Raw genomic sequence first — 20,138 nt, 5'->3', positions numbered from 1 at the left:
TTCCCAAATGTACTAGATGAAGTGGAAAAAGACACTTAGGATATTTGTGTTTCATGGTATTCAGTTTCCAGTTTTGACGTGAGTGTGACGTTAGAGACGAAGGTCCGTAATGTCACATCTTAAGAATTCACACTACAGGAGTCGGTTTCTACCGTAAACTCTGGATTTAGTTGCTGACCTTAATACTTTGAAGGGAATCTAATGGACTTTGACTCGATGCCGTTGCTTTGAACCTCTGCGGTCACATTACATCGCTGCACATGGCCTCTTTTTGGGGGATTTACAGCAGATTTGGAGAAGCGGCTCCTGGCTCTGCTCTCGAGGCATCGACTTGTATTAGACGTTATTGGAAAGTACGGCCACCAGGATGGAACCGAGTGGGCGGAGGTTTTTACAAAGTAAAAAAAAAAATGTCATCAAGGAATTTCATAGTATTTGTATTTTAATTTTAAATGTAACACCCATAATAACCATTACTGAACTCTGGTTCCCCAAAACTCATTCAGTGTCTGTTGCTTACAATAAATCCAGTCCACAGATGAGTGTGCATATAATTTTTTTATTGAAATGTACTTTTTTTTCTAAGCCTTGTCCAAGAACAATGTTTTTTAAAGGTAAAATGACATCTTTCAGATTATGAAGACATATTATTTCACGGTGAGGCGCTGGAGAAAGCGTGAAATCAGTTAGCTTTGATGTAACCTCTTAAAAACATCAGTGGAAGTGAATGCATGTGCAGTATGTGCCCCGCCTGTGTGCCAGCGTTGGACGGAGACGGTAAAGAGGTTGTTTTCCTTCTCTTTTCTTTTTTCTCCTTACTTATCAAGTCGTTATGTCTCTCTGAGGAATGTTTATAGAAAGCAGACCTGGTTTCTTGGTTCTACCAGAAAGGCCTCATGTTGTTGTTTGCGTTTCGTGGCTGATTAATGGGGAGGGGGGCGTGGTCTCCATGGGGAAGGGGGCGTGGTCTCCAACAGGAAGACAGGAAGCATCGGTGCCAGGTTCCCAAATCTGCCCTTGCAGCTGAGATTTGCCAAAAAACCACCGGAATGTTTTCTTGTCGTTGTCATTTGAGGTTTCTGCTGAACACGGGATACGTTTAGTGTTGATGTTTTCAAACTAAAAAAAACATTTAAAAAAAAGAAATCACGCTTGCAAAAGCACTCGATGAGAGGCGGTTAACGATGTGAAACGATTGGTTAGTTGGAGGCAACACAACTACTTAGGATGACTTAAGATTGGGAAAAAAATTTAATGTAACAATGTAACGGAACAATGTAATGTAACAACGCAACAATGTAACAACGTAACAATGTAACAACGTAACAATGTAACAACGTAACAATGTAACGTAACAACGCAATGGAACAATGCAACGGAACAATGTAACGTAACTATGTAACGTAACGATGTAACGTAACTATGTAACGTAACTATGTAACGTAACAACGTAACAACGTAACAACGGCCACTTATTATGTTACTTAAGCTTTGAGTAGCAGTTGCTCGTTGTAATACGTCCCTCGCCTCGACCAAATTCAAAAACATCCACGTCCGCGCTGTCGGTGGTTTGCAGAAACGTGGAATGCCGCCTTGTTTTTCTGGCGGCTGGTCGGCTGACGGACGAGATGTTTGTCCGTCGCGTAAACAACATGTGTCGTTTAACAACTTGAAAAATGTCTCCTGTTCTCCTACTGAAAGATGAAGTAGTTCACGTGCCTTTTTTACACTTCATTTTCACAACCTCTCTTTCTTTTAAACATGTGTGTACATATAGTAAAAGCACGTTTGCCGTGTTGGATATTTGTTCCTCAAATGGCCCGGCTTGTTTATGACTTGCTAATGGCCGTGTTGATATTGTCTCCCGAGACACATATTATTAATATTTAATACAGCGGTAATTGTGCAGCGCTGGTTAATGCTTGCAGGACGAGCGAGACGGGGAGAGAGATTTTGGCGGGAAACCCGCACGTGAAACCCGACCCTGTCCACCCAGCTGTCAGTACGCGCAGCGCGAGCGTGGAGGTGTGTGTTAGTGCGCCCGTTGCCTGTAAGATCCTTGCATGTTAACAACAATATGCGTCCCTCCTTGGGGCTTCCTGCCAGAGCTAGAAGTTAATAGCTCATTTTGCCGCGGTTGAGTCTGAGCACAGACTCGCCTCGGCTTGTCCAATTCCCCCCCGACAACAGACCGAGACTGAGGCGCTCCTTCTCCTTCAGAGTCGACACAGCCTGGGAACTCTGCGGCTAATACAGCATCCCATGTGGGATTGACACGTCTTTGATTAGTTGGTGTCACAGGTCCATCAAGTAGATGATCTTCATCTTCCTCCGACCCGTAAAGGTTTGCTACAACTCTTTAACGCGACCCAAGAGAGCAACTCTCGATCACACGCGGGGTTAACGTCGCGATGACATCACTGTGTGGTTTGCTTTACACAATTACCTGGTGAGGTTTGAGAAAAACTATTTTTTTCGGGGTCCACTAATATCCTTTGATCATTTTGTCTATTCTAGTGTGTACATTAGTGACAGTAAACGGTTGGTCCCAATGTTGTTGTTGTTGTGTATTTTATTCAGTCAATCATTGCAATACAATACGATATTATTCTATTTAATACACAAAACAGAAAGACTGAAACGGTATAGGTCAGTGGTCCCCAAACTACGGCCCGCGGGCCGAATCCGGCCCGCCTCCCCATTTGGACCGGCCCCCTGAACAATACCAGAGACGCGTTCCGATTTATTATTTTTTTCACCTGGCCCGCTGCCGTTGAGATTGCAGTGAGACGCGGAGAAAATGTGGAGTGGTGCTCTTCGCAATAGAACATCTTTGATGGGACGTGTCGCGTCTCGGCCAATCAGCGTCAAGATGTCGACAGCGTTTGGGAAGTTAGGTTAGCTTGAATGTTAGTCCGCTACATCTGCTGCTGTCACGCTGCACGGTGTAGCGATACTAACAAAGTACCCGTACGTTAAAAACGATGTGATTTAGCATATTTTTAGTATCGATACTTCATTAAAAGAGCGATCAGAGCGCACGCGTTGCCGTTAAATGCTGTCTGCACGCGCAGCACTCACAGCGAGTGGCGCGCGCATCGCTCAGCCGCGATGCGCGCACACAGGTGAGCACATTCTCACTAGCCCCCCCCCCCCCCCCCCCAGCAGACAAGGCAAACGTTATGTGGCCCTCTTAGGAAAAAGTTTGGGGACCCCTGGTATAGGTAGAAGCAAAAAATGCTTATATATTCATATCCTAAATTAATATAATAATATAAATCAGAAAACGTAAATAAAATGAAGAAAAATAAGAAAGAAAATAATTTAAAAAAGATATATATATATATATACATACACACACATATACAGGACTGTCTCAGAAAATTAGAATATTGTGATAAAGTTCTTTATTTTCTGTAATGCAATTAAAAAAACAAAAATGTCATGCATTCTGGATTCATTACAAATCAACTGAAATATTGCAAGCCTTTTATTCTTTTAATATTGCTGATTATGGCTTACAGCTTAAGAAAACTCTAAAATCCTATCTCATAACATTTTAATATTTCCTCAGACCAAGTAAAAAAAAGATTTATAACAGCTGAGTGTTTGTCAAGGCTCAGGAAACCCTTGCAGGTGTTTCGAGTTAATTAGACAATTCAAGTGATTTGTTTAATACCCTACTAGTATACTTTTTCATGATATTCTAATATTTAGAGATAGGATATTTGAGTTTTCTTAAGCTGTAAACCATAATCAGCAATAAATCAGAATAAAAGGCTTGCAATATTTCAGTTGATTTGTAATGAATCCAGAATGCATGACATTTTTGTTTTTTTAATTGCATTACAGAAAATAAAGAACTTCATCACAATATTCTAATTTTCTGAGACAGTCCTGTATATATATAATTTGTTATTTTCTTTGTTATTTTTCTTTATTTAATTTAATTTTTTTAATTTTCTGATTTATATATATATATATATATATATATCCACATACATCTTCCATATACATACGTTTCAATCACACTTATAACCCTGACAAATTGTTTTATAAATAATCCTTTTGAAAACCATAAATGAGTTGACCATTCTTATATCCATTTTAACGTTGTTCCATAATTGGACTCCGACAATATAAACATGTCTTCTTTTCATCCCAATGTTCAGGTTGTAAATGTATTTTAACATTCACAAAGAAAACCATTTGCCATAAATCCGGCTTATTCTCACACATTTCAGTATTGAATCTGTCAATGGACGACAGATGCTAATTAGCTGTATATCTACTCTCTGGTACGGAGCATCACATGGTGACATTCATGTTTAACTGTACATGGTCCCTTTTTAAATAAAGATAATTAAAAAAACGATTGAAAGCTACTAAATGGACTTCCCGGTGAGGTGGATTTGAGCTAAATGCTGTCGTCACCATTACAGTGTGGTGCGGTGCTGTAAGACTACGGTTAGGACCGTGAACCCCTACCATGTTAAATATTAGTCTACTACCACATTGACATAATCATACTATCATATGTTGTGGCCCACGTAAATCACTTTCAATCATTTTGTGTGGTTCTAGTTTCTGACCTGACAAGTCGGCCCTGGCGGTTTGAAGGGTAGACGACACTTCATGAAATCCCTCAGTTTTGTTTTCACATCCATCTGCATGAGGGAGGAGTTCTCCATGCTCACCGCAACTTCAAACCTCAACGGACTTTTCTCAGTGTCCAACAGTTCTGCACTTTTTAATCAGGGAGGAGAAGACTTTTTTTTATTTTTTATTATGGAAAAAGTGTATCAGGCCCAAATATAAATGTCCTCCAACTTTTTTCCCCCAGCTAAGTTTCTCCTGACTCATCTGAGTCTCTATACTGGGTCCTCTCCTCTTCTGGGTCTGAGCAGATGTCCGATGACATCATGTGGAAACATATTTTCATCTTAGCATGGTCACTAGGATACAGAATGAAGGTTTGCCCTGCTTCTGGTTTTTGAGCTGAGCTCAGCAGAACGCCTCCAGAGACGACGTAGATATTGATCTTCTCGTCCGTCTATGGATAAGACGGCAAAAAACGAGCATGATGACCTCATCATAACACATTAAGTCAAGTTGTGTGTGTTTTGTGTGCGTTCCTCGAGAGATTTAAGGATTTCTCTTCTTTACTTTACTAAAACTGACCACTTTATAATCTCATTATAATCCATTATAACACATTGTAATGCATTATAACACATTATAATGCATTTGAATGTGTTGCAATGCATTATAACACATTAGAATGCATTATAATACATTACAATGCATTACAACTGATCTTTGCACACATTTGTTGTTGTGTTTATTGTTATAAAATCATTCAGAATATTATTATAATAGAGATTTAAGGATTTCTCTTCTTTGCTTTGCTCGAACCAAACTGACCACTTAGAACACACTTATTAACACATTAAACATAACACATTATAATCCATTGTAACACATTGTCATGCATTATAACACATTATAATGTATTACAACACATTGTTTAACACATTGCAATGTGTTATAACATATTGTAATGTATTATAACACATTGTAATGTATTTCAACACATTGTAATGCATTATAACACATTGTAATGTGTTATAACACATTGTAATGCATTATAACACACGTGCTATTAACTATTATAGTGTAATGACTATAAGCTGCTGTAAGCAAGATTTTAATGCATTAGAAGCATCTATAATAAATGAGTTTAATTGGTTTGCCTCCCATTAAAAATGAAGCAGTAGCAACAATACAACCAGCTCTTTCCGCATTAGACTCCCCCCCCCCCATATCTTGATCCTCCTCCTCCTCCTCCTCCTCCTCCACCACTTGGCCTGGTGCCAGACAGTGAGAGCTAAATGTGTAAATTAGCGTGCCTCTCATCTGAAGGAGCCTGGGAAGTGAGCGTGACCCCCCGCTGTAACTTCTGAACCAAATAAGTCCCCCCTCTCCCCCCCCCCCCTCTCCACGCCGCCGGGCCCGTCCAACAGAGAGACGAGGGTGAGGGTGAGCAGGCGTCGAGCAGAATGACCTGAAGTACGTGTTGTTTATTCTGTTTATTATCTCCGTGTTTATGTGATCCGTCAAAGATTTACCTCTGTTTGGCTTTTCTTTGCAAGCACACAGCCACCATGAATCAGAGAGAGAGAGAGAGAGGGAGAGAGAGAGAGAGAGGGAGAGAGGGAGAGAGAGGGAGAGAGAGAGAGAGATAGAGAGACTGCCCTGCCAGTAGTTTGATCTTGAGTAGAGTTCTCGTTCCCGTCTCTCCGGTTGGAGCTGCTCAGCGGTCTGGATCAGTGATCTGGATCAGTGATCTGGATCAGTGATCTGGATCAGTGATCTGGATCAGTACTTGCGGCTGCAAGTCGATCCAGAGCGTCCGAGGCGGGTCGTGGCCATTGTAATCAATCGATTTGATTGGCTCAATTGAAGTTCCTGCCTGTGTGTCTGTGAAGTCCATGAACGTATCACCCATTGGTCACGGTTCTGTCTGGGTCCTGAGGCCCGGTTCTATGAACAGGACTGTAGAGGGTTTTTAATTAGTGCCTCAAACGTTCCACGTCGACTTCAAATGTTCATTGATTCTCGATCAGTGAATGAAAAGATGATCAGGATTGTTGGTTCACTAATGTGAGAGATGCTTTATTAATTAGGTAATTGTATTCCCCATCGGGGAAATGTAATGCATGCAAGAAAACAGGACACTTAAAGTATTCATATGCACAGAGACATGCAGACAGAAAGGAACCCGACACCAACACACACACACACACACACACACACACACACACACACACACACACACACACACACACACACACACACACACACACACACACGCACACACACACACACACACACACAGGGGCGCTGCCATTCCTGAAGTGCTTCCTTGCTATGAAACATAAATCTGAGACCGGGAACATTTGAGTCCACGTCCTGCTCAATAAATCTTGAGATGATCCGCAACTTTTCCCCCCCGAGAGGAGAAAAAAACCGTGAGACCGTAACTTTCCTGGGGACGTATAGATGTCGTGTAGACAGAGAGAGATGAGAGTAAATACTCATTCAGTAAACGTAGAGATGCATCAAAATGGTAATCAATCACTGAAGACAGATTGAGAAGCAGATAAGAAAAACAAAGCGATACGGAACGGGCCCTCGGACCAGAGCTTTCCCCTCGTTCCCCGGACCCCGTAAGGACCCTAACCCTGGCACAGAGCGGCCTCCTGTTGCTGGTTACGGCCCACAAATTGAATTTGCGAATAGTTCTGCTGGGATGTGCCCAGACGCAAGGAGCTGGATTAACATAAAAGCACTCAGGGCATTAGTGTGTGTGTGTGTGTGTGTGTGTGTGTGTTTATATGCCAGCGCACAGGGTCAGGAAGGGGGGGGGGGTGCTTTGGCCTCGCCGCTCCTCTTCCACGCCTAAAAGCGAGCGTACCTGCGTGACGATCATTTCGGAATGATGTCCTCCAGGCGTGAGCGCCACGGCAGAGGTTTCAACCGCACGTTGTCCACCTATGTGTCAGGAGCTAGCAGGAAGCCGGACACATGTTCCAGAAGGCAAGAGAGTCTTTTGTCTGCAGGAAATGCCCCCCCCCCCCCCCCCCTGTTTTAATGCCGTTAACACAAGCATGTACGGAATGCAACAACACAATTATTCTCCATTATATTACGCTCGTTTGAATACTCCACGATAGCATCGGCACACGGCCCCTCCCCCCCTACGCACGGCAGAGACCCCGGACAAAAGGCTTTGTGTCGGGTTCCTTCTCGATTCCAGAAGCCTCTGGTTACATTCAAGATGTAGGAATACACGTGTGGTTCTAGGCCAGTGGCGTGCTCTCCCCATCTTGTCTTGTGAGGGCTTGGAAAGGACTCTTACGTGTTTACTGGACTAAGATTCTAAGCACACTTCGCTAAAAACTTAGCTGTAACAAAAACAGTCGATGGATAAGTTTTCACTTTCAATTCAGTTCCCCGTCCAAAATATTCTAAATATAACGTACACTTCAACTGATAGAGATTTGTCTTTCTTTAGTTCCACAGCAGGTGTCTCTTCATTTCGTCCAACCCCACTGAAAATAATGTGGCCTGTCTCTTTAAGGATAGTGTTGCTTTTGAGCTTAATATTAAAATGCATCCTTTTTTTTTTTTAAAGATGCGTTTTTTTCTGGGATTATTGTACATATGATTTCCCACCTTTTTGACTTTTAACCCACTGCTAACTTGGGATGAGTATCGTTTTTTCTTTCTTTCCAATACCGGTGCCTAAACCGATACTTAAAAAAAGAGAATTGGGTTGTCAATGACGAAATTAAAAACCTCTTCGGCCATATTCCCTGTAAAAGCCGTTCACATGGAGCACTGTCAAAAAACGGATATCAGACTGTGGCGCTCGTAGTTCGCGCTAGCTACGAGCTAGTTTAAACATGGCCATATTGGCACCGGCTTTTGGTACCCAACCGTACTGCTAACTGCCCCACCGCCCCCCGTGCCTTAAGATACAGACCCCCTGTGGTCTGTGGGACATCCTGGCTGTGACTGGAGAGCAAAGTTCCACTCATGCACCGATTTAGGAAGCAGCCGCTTAGCATGAGGGAGAATGTGAGCTATTCTGATGTGGGCAGTCGACCTACCCACTCAATCTGACCTTCACATCTTTCATTACACAAGTTGGCCGTCTGTGGCTAGCCTGTCGCCGATGTTATCTCCAACATGGTTCACTCTCATTTGCACAAATACAACAAGTATGAATTTGATTAGATATGGCATTCAACTAAATGTCAGTTAGCGTAGCCTTTTGGATGTTTTTGAGAGAACGCTTGCTCATGAAGTGGCTCTTTGTAATATGTTGGTTTTTCCCCCCCTCTTGTGTGCTGGCACAGTTTGGCTATAACGTCATATTTCAGGATTTTAATTTCACAGAATTTCCATCTCAATGTATCAGATGTTCGAGTTCCTTTGATGGATGAATCTTTGAATAAGAGTTTGGCCTTTCAAAGTGTTTATTGTATTCATTGGCATAGCGTCATGGTTTCGTCAGAAGTCCTGGTACTGGTGCAGGCGTGTTGCTAGAAGATGAATAATGAACCAACAAGTCCATTTAGATCCTGTTAGAATCAGAGACATTTAAGGATTGGACGACTCCAACTAGAGTCTAATTATTTGGTCAAAATAAACCCCAAATCCAGTTTCGAGAGAGTCTGCCGCTGAGAACATTAAAATGACAACAAGCGGCGACGTACTGCCAACCGCAGATCGCTGATGTACTCGTCCAACCATACATTGTAGTTTCTAAAGGGAAAAAGGGTCATGGGTGTTGTTAATGTATAAAACCCCAGTGGCAATTAGACTGTTCCTCCATGTCTGTCTGATAGGATGGCTCATGTGCTGATATTGGTATATTAGGCCTTTGCTCAGGTTGTAGCTTAGCTTATTCGAGTGGATATTCATGTACGTATATGACGTTTAAGTTATCCTTCCTCCTACAGGCAGAGTTAGGGATGTGTCAATCAATGCCTTTGCACACCCACACCGTCCTGACAAGAGGTCTGATCAGAAAACTGCTTGGTCTTGTGGAGCGTATTGGACACATGTACACTATACATTGACACAGTTTGCGTCTTTGGGTTTCTCAAAACCATTATCGGATTTCTTGAAGCAAGAGATTTACACGTTCAAACATGCAAACAGGCACACACACACACACACACACACCACATTCCCATTGCCACCATCTTGAATCTTGAATCTTGAAAAGGATCGTCTAAAGAAACGTGGCAAACTTGGCTCCTGTGGTGCATCCCTGGTTTCTTCTAACTGCAGGTGGATTGGCTGTTATCAGCCTCCAGGGGTAGAGTCAGGTGGAAACACTGACCAGGCCTGAAGAGTCAGGAGGGGGCGGGGGTGCACCCCAAGGAGCAGGGGGCCTCTGGGTAGTACGGCATGTTGTGGTGCACGGAGCGATACGGATGGTGGGGTCATGGGGGAATGGACACAGGGTGATGGGAGGGTTAGAATAACTCGTCGTGGAGGTGATTTGAGCCAGACAGAGATACAGTGTCCTGTCAACTCCAGACACCACTCCACCTCGCCAGACAAAATTATCAAAAGAAAAGCTGAGATGCATTCCACCGTGATGCCATCATGCCAGCAGGCTGTTGATACTGCGACCGGTCAGTCGTCACAGCGCCGGCGTATTGGAGCATGTTTTCAATTGAGGCACTGCCTCCTGTCGTATCGCTGTATCGGCTGCTTCTGCTGCTTCTGCTGCTAGAAAGGACCAAAAGATGTAATCCGACGAAGGTAATTTCCTGTAGAACTATCATTCCTGTATTCCAGACGAGTCTAAAAGAGACTTCAACCACGCCGAGGTGACTTGCACATCAACAACTTTGTAAATCTAATCAGCCGTCCTAACGCCGCGATGGCGGTTGCCGGTGGTCCGTTTTTAGTTTGGGTTCGGAAGCTTCAACTACTGGTGGATAGTCCGATTAGATAATGCCTTAATCTTACTCGCTCTTTGGGGCCTTGTTAATGTCAAAATACTTGGTTTGGTTTGTCGGGCAATTTTGATTTATTTCTCAAAAATCCAATATCAGCAATCTTTGAATCCCCAAATCTGCTATCCGAACTGGTCTGTGATGCATTCTGGATGTGTGTAACTCTCGATCTCGGTAACATTCTGTAATTCTCGACTGAAAGGAAGGCGAAACACAAAGATGTGTTGAAGACGGTCAACATTGTGATCGACGGAATATGCTTCCTTCCAATAGCAATGAAAAGAAGACCCCGGCCGAGTGGTTCGGGGTAGAGAAGGAGCAAAGATGAAGGGTCCCTGTAGAGGTCGGCGGTTGTGATAACCCTGTGGCGTAATCTGTTAAAAGCCAAAACAGACACAGTTGTCTTGATAGTAATACAACGAGGATGAAGGATACAAACAAGTCAAAAGTCTACAGGAGTCCTACAGCTGTGCTGCTGTTCGTCAGCCATCTGCAGACGAGGTGGCGGTGGTTGGTCTCTGGCTAACTGGGTCAAATTAAGTTAGTGGGGATTCTCCCCCCGGATTGTACAAGAGTCGCAAAAGGGTCAGAACGCATCCACAGGAAGGAAACGTCAGCGGCCAAACATCCTGTTGGTGTTCATCCTCATCAAAGGGGTCATCTTATTCTGGAAGGCACTCCATTTGAATGTTCTGCGAGAGCCCATTATCGTGATTATTGTCTTCCCGGTCATCAGCCTCTTCCTCATGCTCTCGCTCAAAAGAACGACCGCGGATACGGCCGGTGACAGTCATCGGATTATCCCGAGCACGGATCACGAGTTCTGTCGGACCAATCTGCACATGCTTCAGTTTGTGGTCAACAATATCGTAGAGTATGTACGATAAGAGAGATGAAGGATCAAGCCTTCGTCTTTTGCTGAGTTGTGTAGCTCTTGTATTGTTAATGCTCGACCAGTCCCAGTTGTATAGCATTGTACTTTCTACAGTACACTGAAAACATCAAAACAGTCTTCCATTTTTACTTTGTTACACTGTTACGTTGTTACACTGTTACGTTGCTATTTTGTTACGTTGTTACATTAAGTAGTTACATTGTAACCGTGTTACGTTTTTACATTGTTACTTTGTTAAATTGTTACTTTGTTAAATTGTTACATTGTTACGTTGTTTGTCAGTTTATTCAGGGTAATGACCATTAGTAACATGTTAGTTATTATTATTACACAAACCATGTGGTTTTGTTGCCTTAATCGAACCAATCATATCACGATGCTAAAACCACGGCGCATTGTGCGTTTCAAGTGGCTGATATGAACCATATGAAGGCAACTGGGTTTTTTTGGCGGGGGATTCAGAAACGTCCAATTTCAACCAATGTTTCTTTCGGGTTACTGGGTTTTCTCTCCCTGGGAATATCTGTCTGCTGCTGCTGCTCATCACATTACCTTTACGTGTCATTTAGCGGACGTTTTTTATTCAAAGCGACCTAAAATAAGTGAATTCAGTTCAAGAATCAAGAATCAAGAAAAAGTAACCTTTCTTCAAGAAAGCCCCAAACTACAAAGGATACCATGAGGAAATGAGGCTGATGTGAACCCCTTGACATTTGAATGAAGCCCGTCCCTTCAATGCGCTCTGCGTCTATACACGCGGTATCTGTGGGCGGCTAACGGGCTACATCGGAGATATGAAGTCACAGCAATGTTTCAAGTCCTTGGCTGAAAATAACAATATAACTAACCATTTCTATTTGTGTTTCTTTAGGTTTCTTCATCTTGTGTTCCAGCAACAAACTATGAGCTGGTGAGTAACCCTGTTTTTGTGTTTTTTTTAGTAATTGCTTCCATGCTGTACGTGCTCAGCATGCATTATTGGCTCCTTCCTGGTGAAGATTTATTGCAAACAGGGTCGGAAATTAACAGCCCCACTAACAAGGTAGTTACCATGGCACGTAATGCACCATTATCTGGAGGCCCCCCGAGACAACCCTGTGATCTGGGGCCTATGTACATGCACTATAAATGTACTCACTTTTTTTTCTTCTGTTTTTCAAAAAGATTAACAAAAACAAGGGATTTTTTGGGAATCTTTTAGCTAAATAAGAACAAGGTAAATAAGAACAATAATACCCGTGTACTTGAATCCGCTGGGTGACGTCTTTTGGGTGCTTGAGTCCGAGTATGAAAGTGATTTTGCAAGGGCAATAAAACATTATTTTTTTTAAAAACATGCTCGCTCCGTTGCCTTATTTGGTCTCGGCATTGCACTCTGAGATTATCAACTCACTCTCGTTCTCGTATTATTGCTCGCGTGTTTAAATAGTTGCGGGCGCATGACAAACCAAAGCAAATATCCCACCGCACGTCTGAACCGTCTTTGTGTTTTTCTTTCATAAAAATCAAGAACGTGTTATTACCCTCTGCAGACGCTTTTCGCACTGGATGCCGTCTACATCTGTTTTCCATGTGCCGCTTTCGGGGGGGCTTTTATTTTGAAAGAGCACATGATGTCTGACAAAGACATTCCACTTCAGTGGCTTGACCTGCAGTCTGGTAACGCAGCGCAGAACATTTGTTCTCACGTCAATCAACTCGCAACAAGAACACGGGACTGCGGTATTCACGACACTTCAGAGATAGAATTATAATATTTATATCTTTTTTATGACTATCTGCAGACGGGCAGTTGACGGGAGCATAGTTTCTGATTGTGACGGTGCTAAATCACCAATCTGTTCCCTCCTCTTAAATGATGTGTTTTGATAGAATACAAAATAGAAGCCGCAAGACATTCTGCCTCCTTGTCATCTCTTTTATCCCCCCCCCCCCCCCCCCCCCGGAGGCGTTTTGCCGACGCATTAAAGGTGCTGATTGCTCTCATAAACGCTGATGAGACGAGGCGTAAAAACAGGGGGAGAAAATATGAGATATAATAACATAGATGTGGAGTGAGAGGAATGTCACTGCACTCAAAGAGCTGCGAAGAAAATACACGTCTGTATTATGGGATGGTAAATATTCCACAATAATAAGTACTGCCTCTTGGATTTCACCTTTTTTTCTTTTCTTTTTTGTGTCGTGTGTTTCATTTTTAGCAAGAAAAGAATGATAGTTCTTATATATTTGTAAAGGCCAATATCTCTGGTGAATGTACCGAGACGGTGCTCGATGAGGAATCGATAACTTATCTGTTGCCTCCACATCAAAATGTCTTAAATGTTTTGTATTTTTTGTCTGTTCTGGGCTGCCGTAGTAACATGAAGATATTATGAAGGAACATATAGATCTATTATTATATAGATTAGATTCATGTTATCTGCCCATCGGTCCCCTGAAAGCCAACACACGGGACTGCACCAGCACGCAGGAGTAAAATGAGTGTGATTATTAAATTAGCGTCTTTAAACATAGTCACTAACTACAGAGCGACTTCGGAAACATCCCCATGGGGGGAAATCAATGCCAACTGGCAACCCGTTTATTGTCATTGCCGACGTGCGGCGATGAGGACAGAAGAGACCAACCCCCCCCACCCTCCTAATGTCTGATGTGCGAGACGTGCTTTAATGCATGCTGGGAGCATTCCTCCGATGTGCCCTCATGTGAAACCAGCTCTGCCAGGAAACGGCTCGAATGTTAGCCTAAAAAAAAAGAAAAGAAAAGAAAAGCACCCACAAACAAAAGATATGCACACACTCAGAAAACCATGAACCACTGACACCTACGTCATGCAGCACTGTTTATTTACATATATATATATATATATATATATATATGCATATAGGTCTTGTGTCGTGGGGGGGAACCGGGCCAGGACATTGCTGAGTGATGAGTCACTGCAGGCCAAAGATGGTGGAGATGAGGTCCAATCAGCAGTCTTCATGAGACAATCACCTAATGGAGGTAGTAATTCCTTAAAAGGTTCTGAAACTCGGCAACCGCTGCACATTTTTCTTAAAAAACCCTCTTCAACACTTTTTTTTGGTCGCCCTCCTATTGACTTTGTATTTCTGTATCTCGTCGTTTTCTCATTATTAAAACACACACGAGAGATAAAGTAGCCGAGTACGGATCAACGGTGGCAGTTTCATGTGGTCGTCCAACAACGTTGCACGAGCAGAATAACCCCATCTATACACTATATTACCCATAATGCACTCCTCTGCACACTGGGCTGTCATCACCACTCACAGCGTTAGGAAAGTCCAGTGTGAGGACTGAGGTCTCCTCCTCATACACAAACGTACACGGAGGCGTCTTCAATGTTCACTCTGGGGAAAAACAACACTTTTCCCTAAAGAGTGTCATCAGCGACCCCCCCCCCCCCACACACACACACACACACACACACAGCATTTGGTTGTTTGGTTCAAATCTCTAAAGTTGCTCACGTTCTACTGACGAGGATCTTGGTTTTCTTGTGGCGGTAAGCGGTGACGCTCGTGTATCAGCAGACGCCGTGTCATCCACCGCATTGGTTTAAATATTTAAATATTAAATGAGTCCTGCTGCTACCAGGAGGCGGGTTCATGTGAGCTGGACAGGGTTCGTACACGGTGTCATGGAAAACCTGGAAAAGTCCTTAAAATAATTAAAATGTGTTCTATTTATATTCATATGTGCATTCACGCTGAGTTTTAAATAATGAATATGCTTTTTTAAAAGAATGACGCTCTAAATATAAGCCGGCGTGCACTCTTTCATACTCGCACATTTTTCCCGCTGCAAGTGAACGCATCTTAACTGAAAAGACATAAATGTTTATTCTTTTAATCAAAATATTGTCTCTCATTCATTTGAGTTATTTAAGGTGATAGACTTTATGCTTTAGAACTGTCATTGTTAGTTTAAATACTATATTTGATCACTTTTTCATGTCTACACTGAGTTTATCTTTATTTAAAAAGGGAACATATAGAGTTAAAATATTAATGTCCCTATTTGATGTTCCATGTACCAGAATTGTAGCCATACAGCTAATTAGCATCTGGAGACCATTGACAGATCCTAATAAATATAAAACAATAAAAAACATAAACAATAACAAACAATTACAAATATAAAACAGTAACACACATTACAGGATAAGACACAATACAACAGTATAGGTGGGAAAAAGAACACAAAATACACAGAATAAGAAGCTACAGTACATTAAAAGTAACTCATACATACTATTAAAATTAAGGAATAAAAACCATAAAAATAACTAATTTGAAAACATTACAAATATGTAATAAAAAGATTCAAAATAAGTAATAAAAACCATTACAAATAAGTAATATATACCATTAAAAGTAAGTAATAAAAAACATTAAAAATAAGTAATAAAAACCCTAAAAAATAATTAATAAAAAAACATTAAAAATAAGTAATAAAAACATTAAAAATAAGTAAAGGACATCACTTTGAGCTCAGAGCTCATGAGCAGAAGATGAATGGATCAAAAAGATGCGTATATTCCATTTCTGGGTTATTAACCACAGACATACACACGGTCTGTTGCTCTGAATCGTTGCATAACATCCAGAACACCTCACAGGAAGCTCAGCCAGGCCTGAGAAATAAAGGAGCATATTGCCGTGATGAGGTACAGTCATCGAGATAAGGCTTGCACAACCCCCCCCCCCCCCCCCCCCCTGGGATATTTACATGATGCTTCTAAGTTGTTACCATATTGGGACATATGCAGAGTTTAGAAGAAGCGATTAGTGCAGTAGGTGTGTATGTGTGAGTGTGTGTGTGTGTGGACAGGGTCTACTCAGTCACACCTACACACACACACACACACACACAAACACTTAAGGAGTAAAAATACTTGGCGGGTTCCTTTGGAGAGTCCCTCGTCTCTCACGCGTTGCAGAAGGCTTTTGGTTACATAACAGAGTGAGCGGTCGGGTCCCGTATCAGTAGGGGGGGGGGGGGGGTGAGAACCACAGGCCGAGGGTGGTTTAGGGTCACGGGCGGCTGCAGAGGATTTTTTTTCCCACATGCAAGGCCGTCCACTCCACTCTCGTCTGGTCCTAGGGGATCCCCGGCATTTTAGAATCCCCCCCCTCACACACACACACACACACACCTCATGGGGGTGGGAACGGGGAACAGGAATACACACTCCAAACCCCCCAACCCGAGCCCTGGATCCACGGAGCCCACGGGGCCCCTCCTCCCTCGGCTCCGTGTTTACATTTGTGGGACATGGCTGTGTGAACGCTGCAGAGGGGAACAGCTGTGTGTGTGTGTGTGTGTGTGTGTGTATGTGTGTGTGTTTGTGTGTGTATGTGTGTGTATGTATGTATGTGTATTTGTGTGTGTGTGTATTTATGTGTGTGTGTATGTATGTGTGTGTATTTATGTGTGTGTGTTTGTGTGTGTATGTGTATGTATGTGTGTGTATTTGTGTGTGTGTGTGTGTGTGTGTGTGTATATGTGTGTGTGTATGTATGTGTGTGTATTTATGTGTGTGTGTATGTATGTGTGTGTATTTGTGTGTGTGTGTATTTATGTGTGTGTGTATGTATGTGTGTGTATTTATGTGTGTGTTTGTGTGTGTATGTGTGTATGTGTGTGTATGTATGTATTTGTGTGTGTATGTATGTGTGTGTATTTGTGTGTGTGTATTTATGTGTGTGTATGTATGTGTGTATTTGTGTGTGTGTGTATTTATGTGTGTGTGTATGTGTGTTATTGAGGATGAGCAGGTAGTGATTGCGATAGAGATTTTTTGTCTACGGTACTCAGGGAAATTGGGATTAAATAAAAAATACTAATAATTTAGTTTGACATATTTTAGGTTTTCCCATAATGCATTGCGGGGGACCATTTGATTTAGTTGTTGTATTTTGTTTCATCCATAGCAGCAACATTTCTTATACATATGATGGTATTAATTTCCTCTAGTACCTGGTGAGAGAGGAACAGCTGTGTGTGTGTGTGTGTGTGTGTGTGTGTGTGTGTGTCTTGCCAAACAGCTGCACACGAAGTGAGGAATACTTTACATTGACTTTATCTTCATCTTACAGCGTCTGTGAGGGCCTGTGGTGTGTGTTCATGCCCACTAGAAGGCACTGTTGCACATGTCAGTGTTGGACACTCAATACAGTCGGATATCTATTTTATGACAAGTGACCATAACTGTTGTAACCTCAGACTGATCCAGGGTCAGCCTCAGCTGTCAGGGACATATAGAAGAACAAATGAGACCTTTTGGTGTTTTTTAAATTCATTTTCTTAGCCTGCACTGTTTTGGGGGAGTCGCCTACATAAGACGACACTTTCAAAATGCAGATGTTTTTATTGTTATTCTTTCAAGAATGAATTTCATTCCTCTTCAAATTAGGCGTGTGTGTCGTCACCGGCGAGGAGTGCTTCACCGAGCCCATCGGGGCAGAGTGAGTGTCGAAGGAGTGTAAACAGCTGCCAGTGCTGCCAGTACAGATCATGCTGTGTGTGTGTGTGTTTTAAGTTTCCAAAGAATTGGCCTTAAACTGCATGTGGCCGTTCAAGTTGGATGGTAGTTGTGTGTGTGTGTGTGTGTGTGTGTATGTGTGTGTGTGTGTGGGGGCGAGAAAAGGATAAGTGGCACCCTTGGTCTGACACACACACACACACCCGCGGTGACTCTAACGGTTAGAGTCTAACCGCTCCGGAGCTGGATGGGCTGCGTCTGGAGCTCTAAAGATGCACAGACGTATATATATATATATTTATCCCCAAGTCATTTCCCCCCCGGAGGCCCCGCCTCGGGTTGCACGTTCATGCCCGCCACTCAGGAGTGGACCCCCCCCCCCTTTGAGAGCTCTACCTCCGCCTCCCTAAAGGAGCGGGCTATAATTTTGGTGGACTGGTCAAAGGAGCCTCTGTGCTCATGGGAAAGGCAGCACATGCACGTCATCCATTTGTTTTTCACAGTATGAAGGTATATATATGTATATATATATATATATATATATTTATTTCATTTATATATATATTTATTTATATAAATACATTTATATATATATATACTGTATATATAAATACAAATATATAAATGAAATATATATACATATATATTTATTTCATTTATATATCTTTATTTATATATTTATATAAATACATATATTTATACATATATTAATATATATATATATTTATATGTGTATATATATATCTACGGAATTCTGCAGTAGCTATGACAATAACTGCTTTTGTATCTTGTCTTAATTAATTGCAATAATATAAATATTTCTATACATCTATATTTTTTTCTTTATGTATATAATAAATCAATATATGTATATATATTTATATATTTATTTATTTTTATTAATTTATATATATATATATATTTCTATATATATATATTTATAAATCTATAAATGTAGTTATATATATTCATATATATATATTTATATATTGATTTATTTTTAATAATGTACATATATATTGATTTATTTATATATTGATTTATATATATATTATATACAACTAAACCAAGAAATAAAATAGACTTTTTGGCTCTTCCTGCAATTTCTTCTCTTGCATCATGATGCATCATGGGACATCATTTCTATGACAACAAACAGATGTAAACACAACAAAGTATCAAGGTTTGCGATCATGTCCTTCAGTCACCGTGACGCAGCGAATCCTCGTCATCCTCGTCGATGAAGAGGTCAACAAAACATTCTGTGAAGCGTCTTTGAATCGATTGTCCAGAGAATCGTCCTGATGAGTCTCTGACTTTGATGGAGCGGCAGACACGTCCTCTGGGATTCTGCTGATTACACAACTTCTCATGCTTTCTGAGTGATCCCCATCGACGACACTCAAAACACACACACACGCACACACACGCTGCAGCCAAACACACATGTTAGAATACATCAATGTGGAAGTGTCTGTGTGTGTGTGTGTGTGTGTGTGTGTGTGTGTGTGTGCGTGTGTGCGTGTGTGTGTCCACACAATACGCTCTATTTGCGTGAGAATGCCTGCGGCGGCACATTTTAACCTCCGAGTACGAATCCACCGTCTGCATTTAGAGGCTCCGCCCCCTCCCTCCATCGCTTAAAGCAACTTCCACTTGGCTAATGTACGACAATAAAACACAGCCACACACCATCTCTCTCTCTCTCTCTCTCTCTCTCTCTCTCTCTCTCCCTCTCTCTCTCTCTCTCTGTGGTTTGCTCTGGGCGTTTTTAGTCTATATATTCTGGGCCGCTCAGCCAGCCTATAATTTACTCTCTTGCGTTGACTGTTTATTCTCCACTGAGCATCCTCAGTGTCCCAGTGCGCGCGTGTGTGTGTGTGTGAGTGTGATGTGTGTGTGTGAGTGTGATGTGGGTGTGTGTGTGTGTGATGTGTGTGTGTGTGTGTGAGTGTGATGTGTGTCTGTGAGTGTGATGTGTGTGTGTGAGTGTGATGTGGGTGTGTATGTGATGTGTGTGTGTGTGAGTGTGATGTGGGTGTGTATGTGATGTGTGTGTGTGTGAGTGTGATGTGGGTGTGTATGTGTGTGTGTGTGTGTGTGTGATACTACAAAGCCTGATGTACAACATTGACATGAACACTGATATCTCTCTTTTTGGATGATGATGTTTTTATTCTTCTGCTCC

General features: G+C 42.0%; 1 protein-coding gene across 10 annotated transcripts in view; it reads left to right on the top strand.

The window, feature by feature from the left end:
* tns1b (tensin 1b) overlaps positions 1–20,138 on the top strand; it is a 177,684-nt gene that overhangs the window by 90,391 nt on the left and 67,155 nt on the right. For 9 of the 10 annotated variants that reach the window (XM_056436808.1, XM_056436722.1, XM_056436758.1 and 6 more), the window contains one exon: positions 12,308–12,346. In XM_056436808.1, coding sequence (XP_056292783.1) covers positions 12,308–12,346 — 39 coding nt within the window. Of the gene's footprint in view, positions 1–10,220; positions 10,345–12,307; positions 12,347–20,138 lie in introns of those variants that run through there. The other variant, XM_056436774.1, reaches the window with a different exon arrangement.

Source organism: Pseudoliparis swirei, chromosome 2 (assembly GCF_029220125.1).
Source record: "Pseudoliparis swirei isolate HS2019 ecotype Mariana Trench chromosome 2, NWPU_hadal_v1, whole genome shotgun sequence".
NCBI classification, from domain to species: domain Eukaryota; kingdom Metazoa; phylum Chordata; class Actinopteri; order Perciformes; family Liparidae; genus Pseudoliparis; species Pseudoliparis swirei.
Note: the sequence above shows the minus strand (reverse complement) of the source record. Positions and strands in the feature narration are given on the sequence as shown.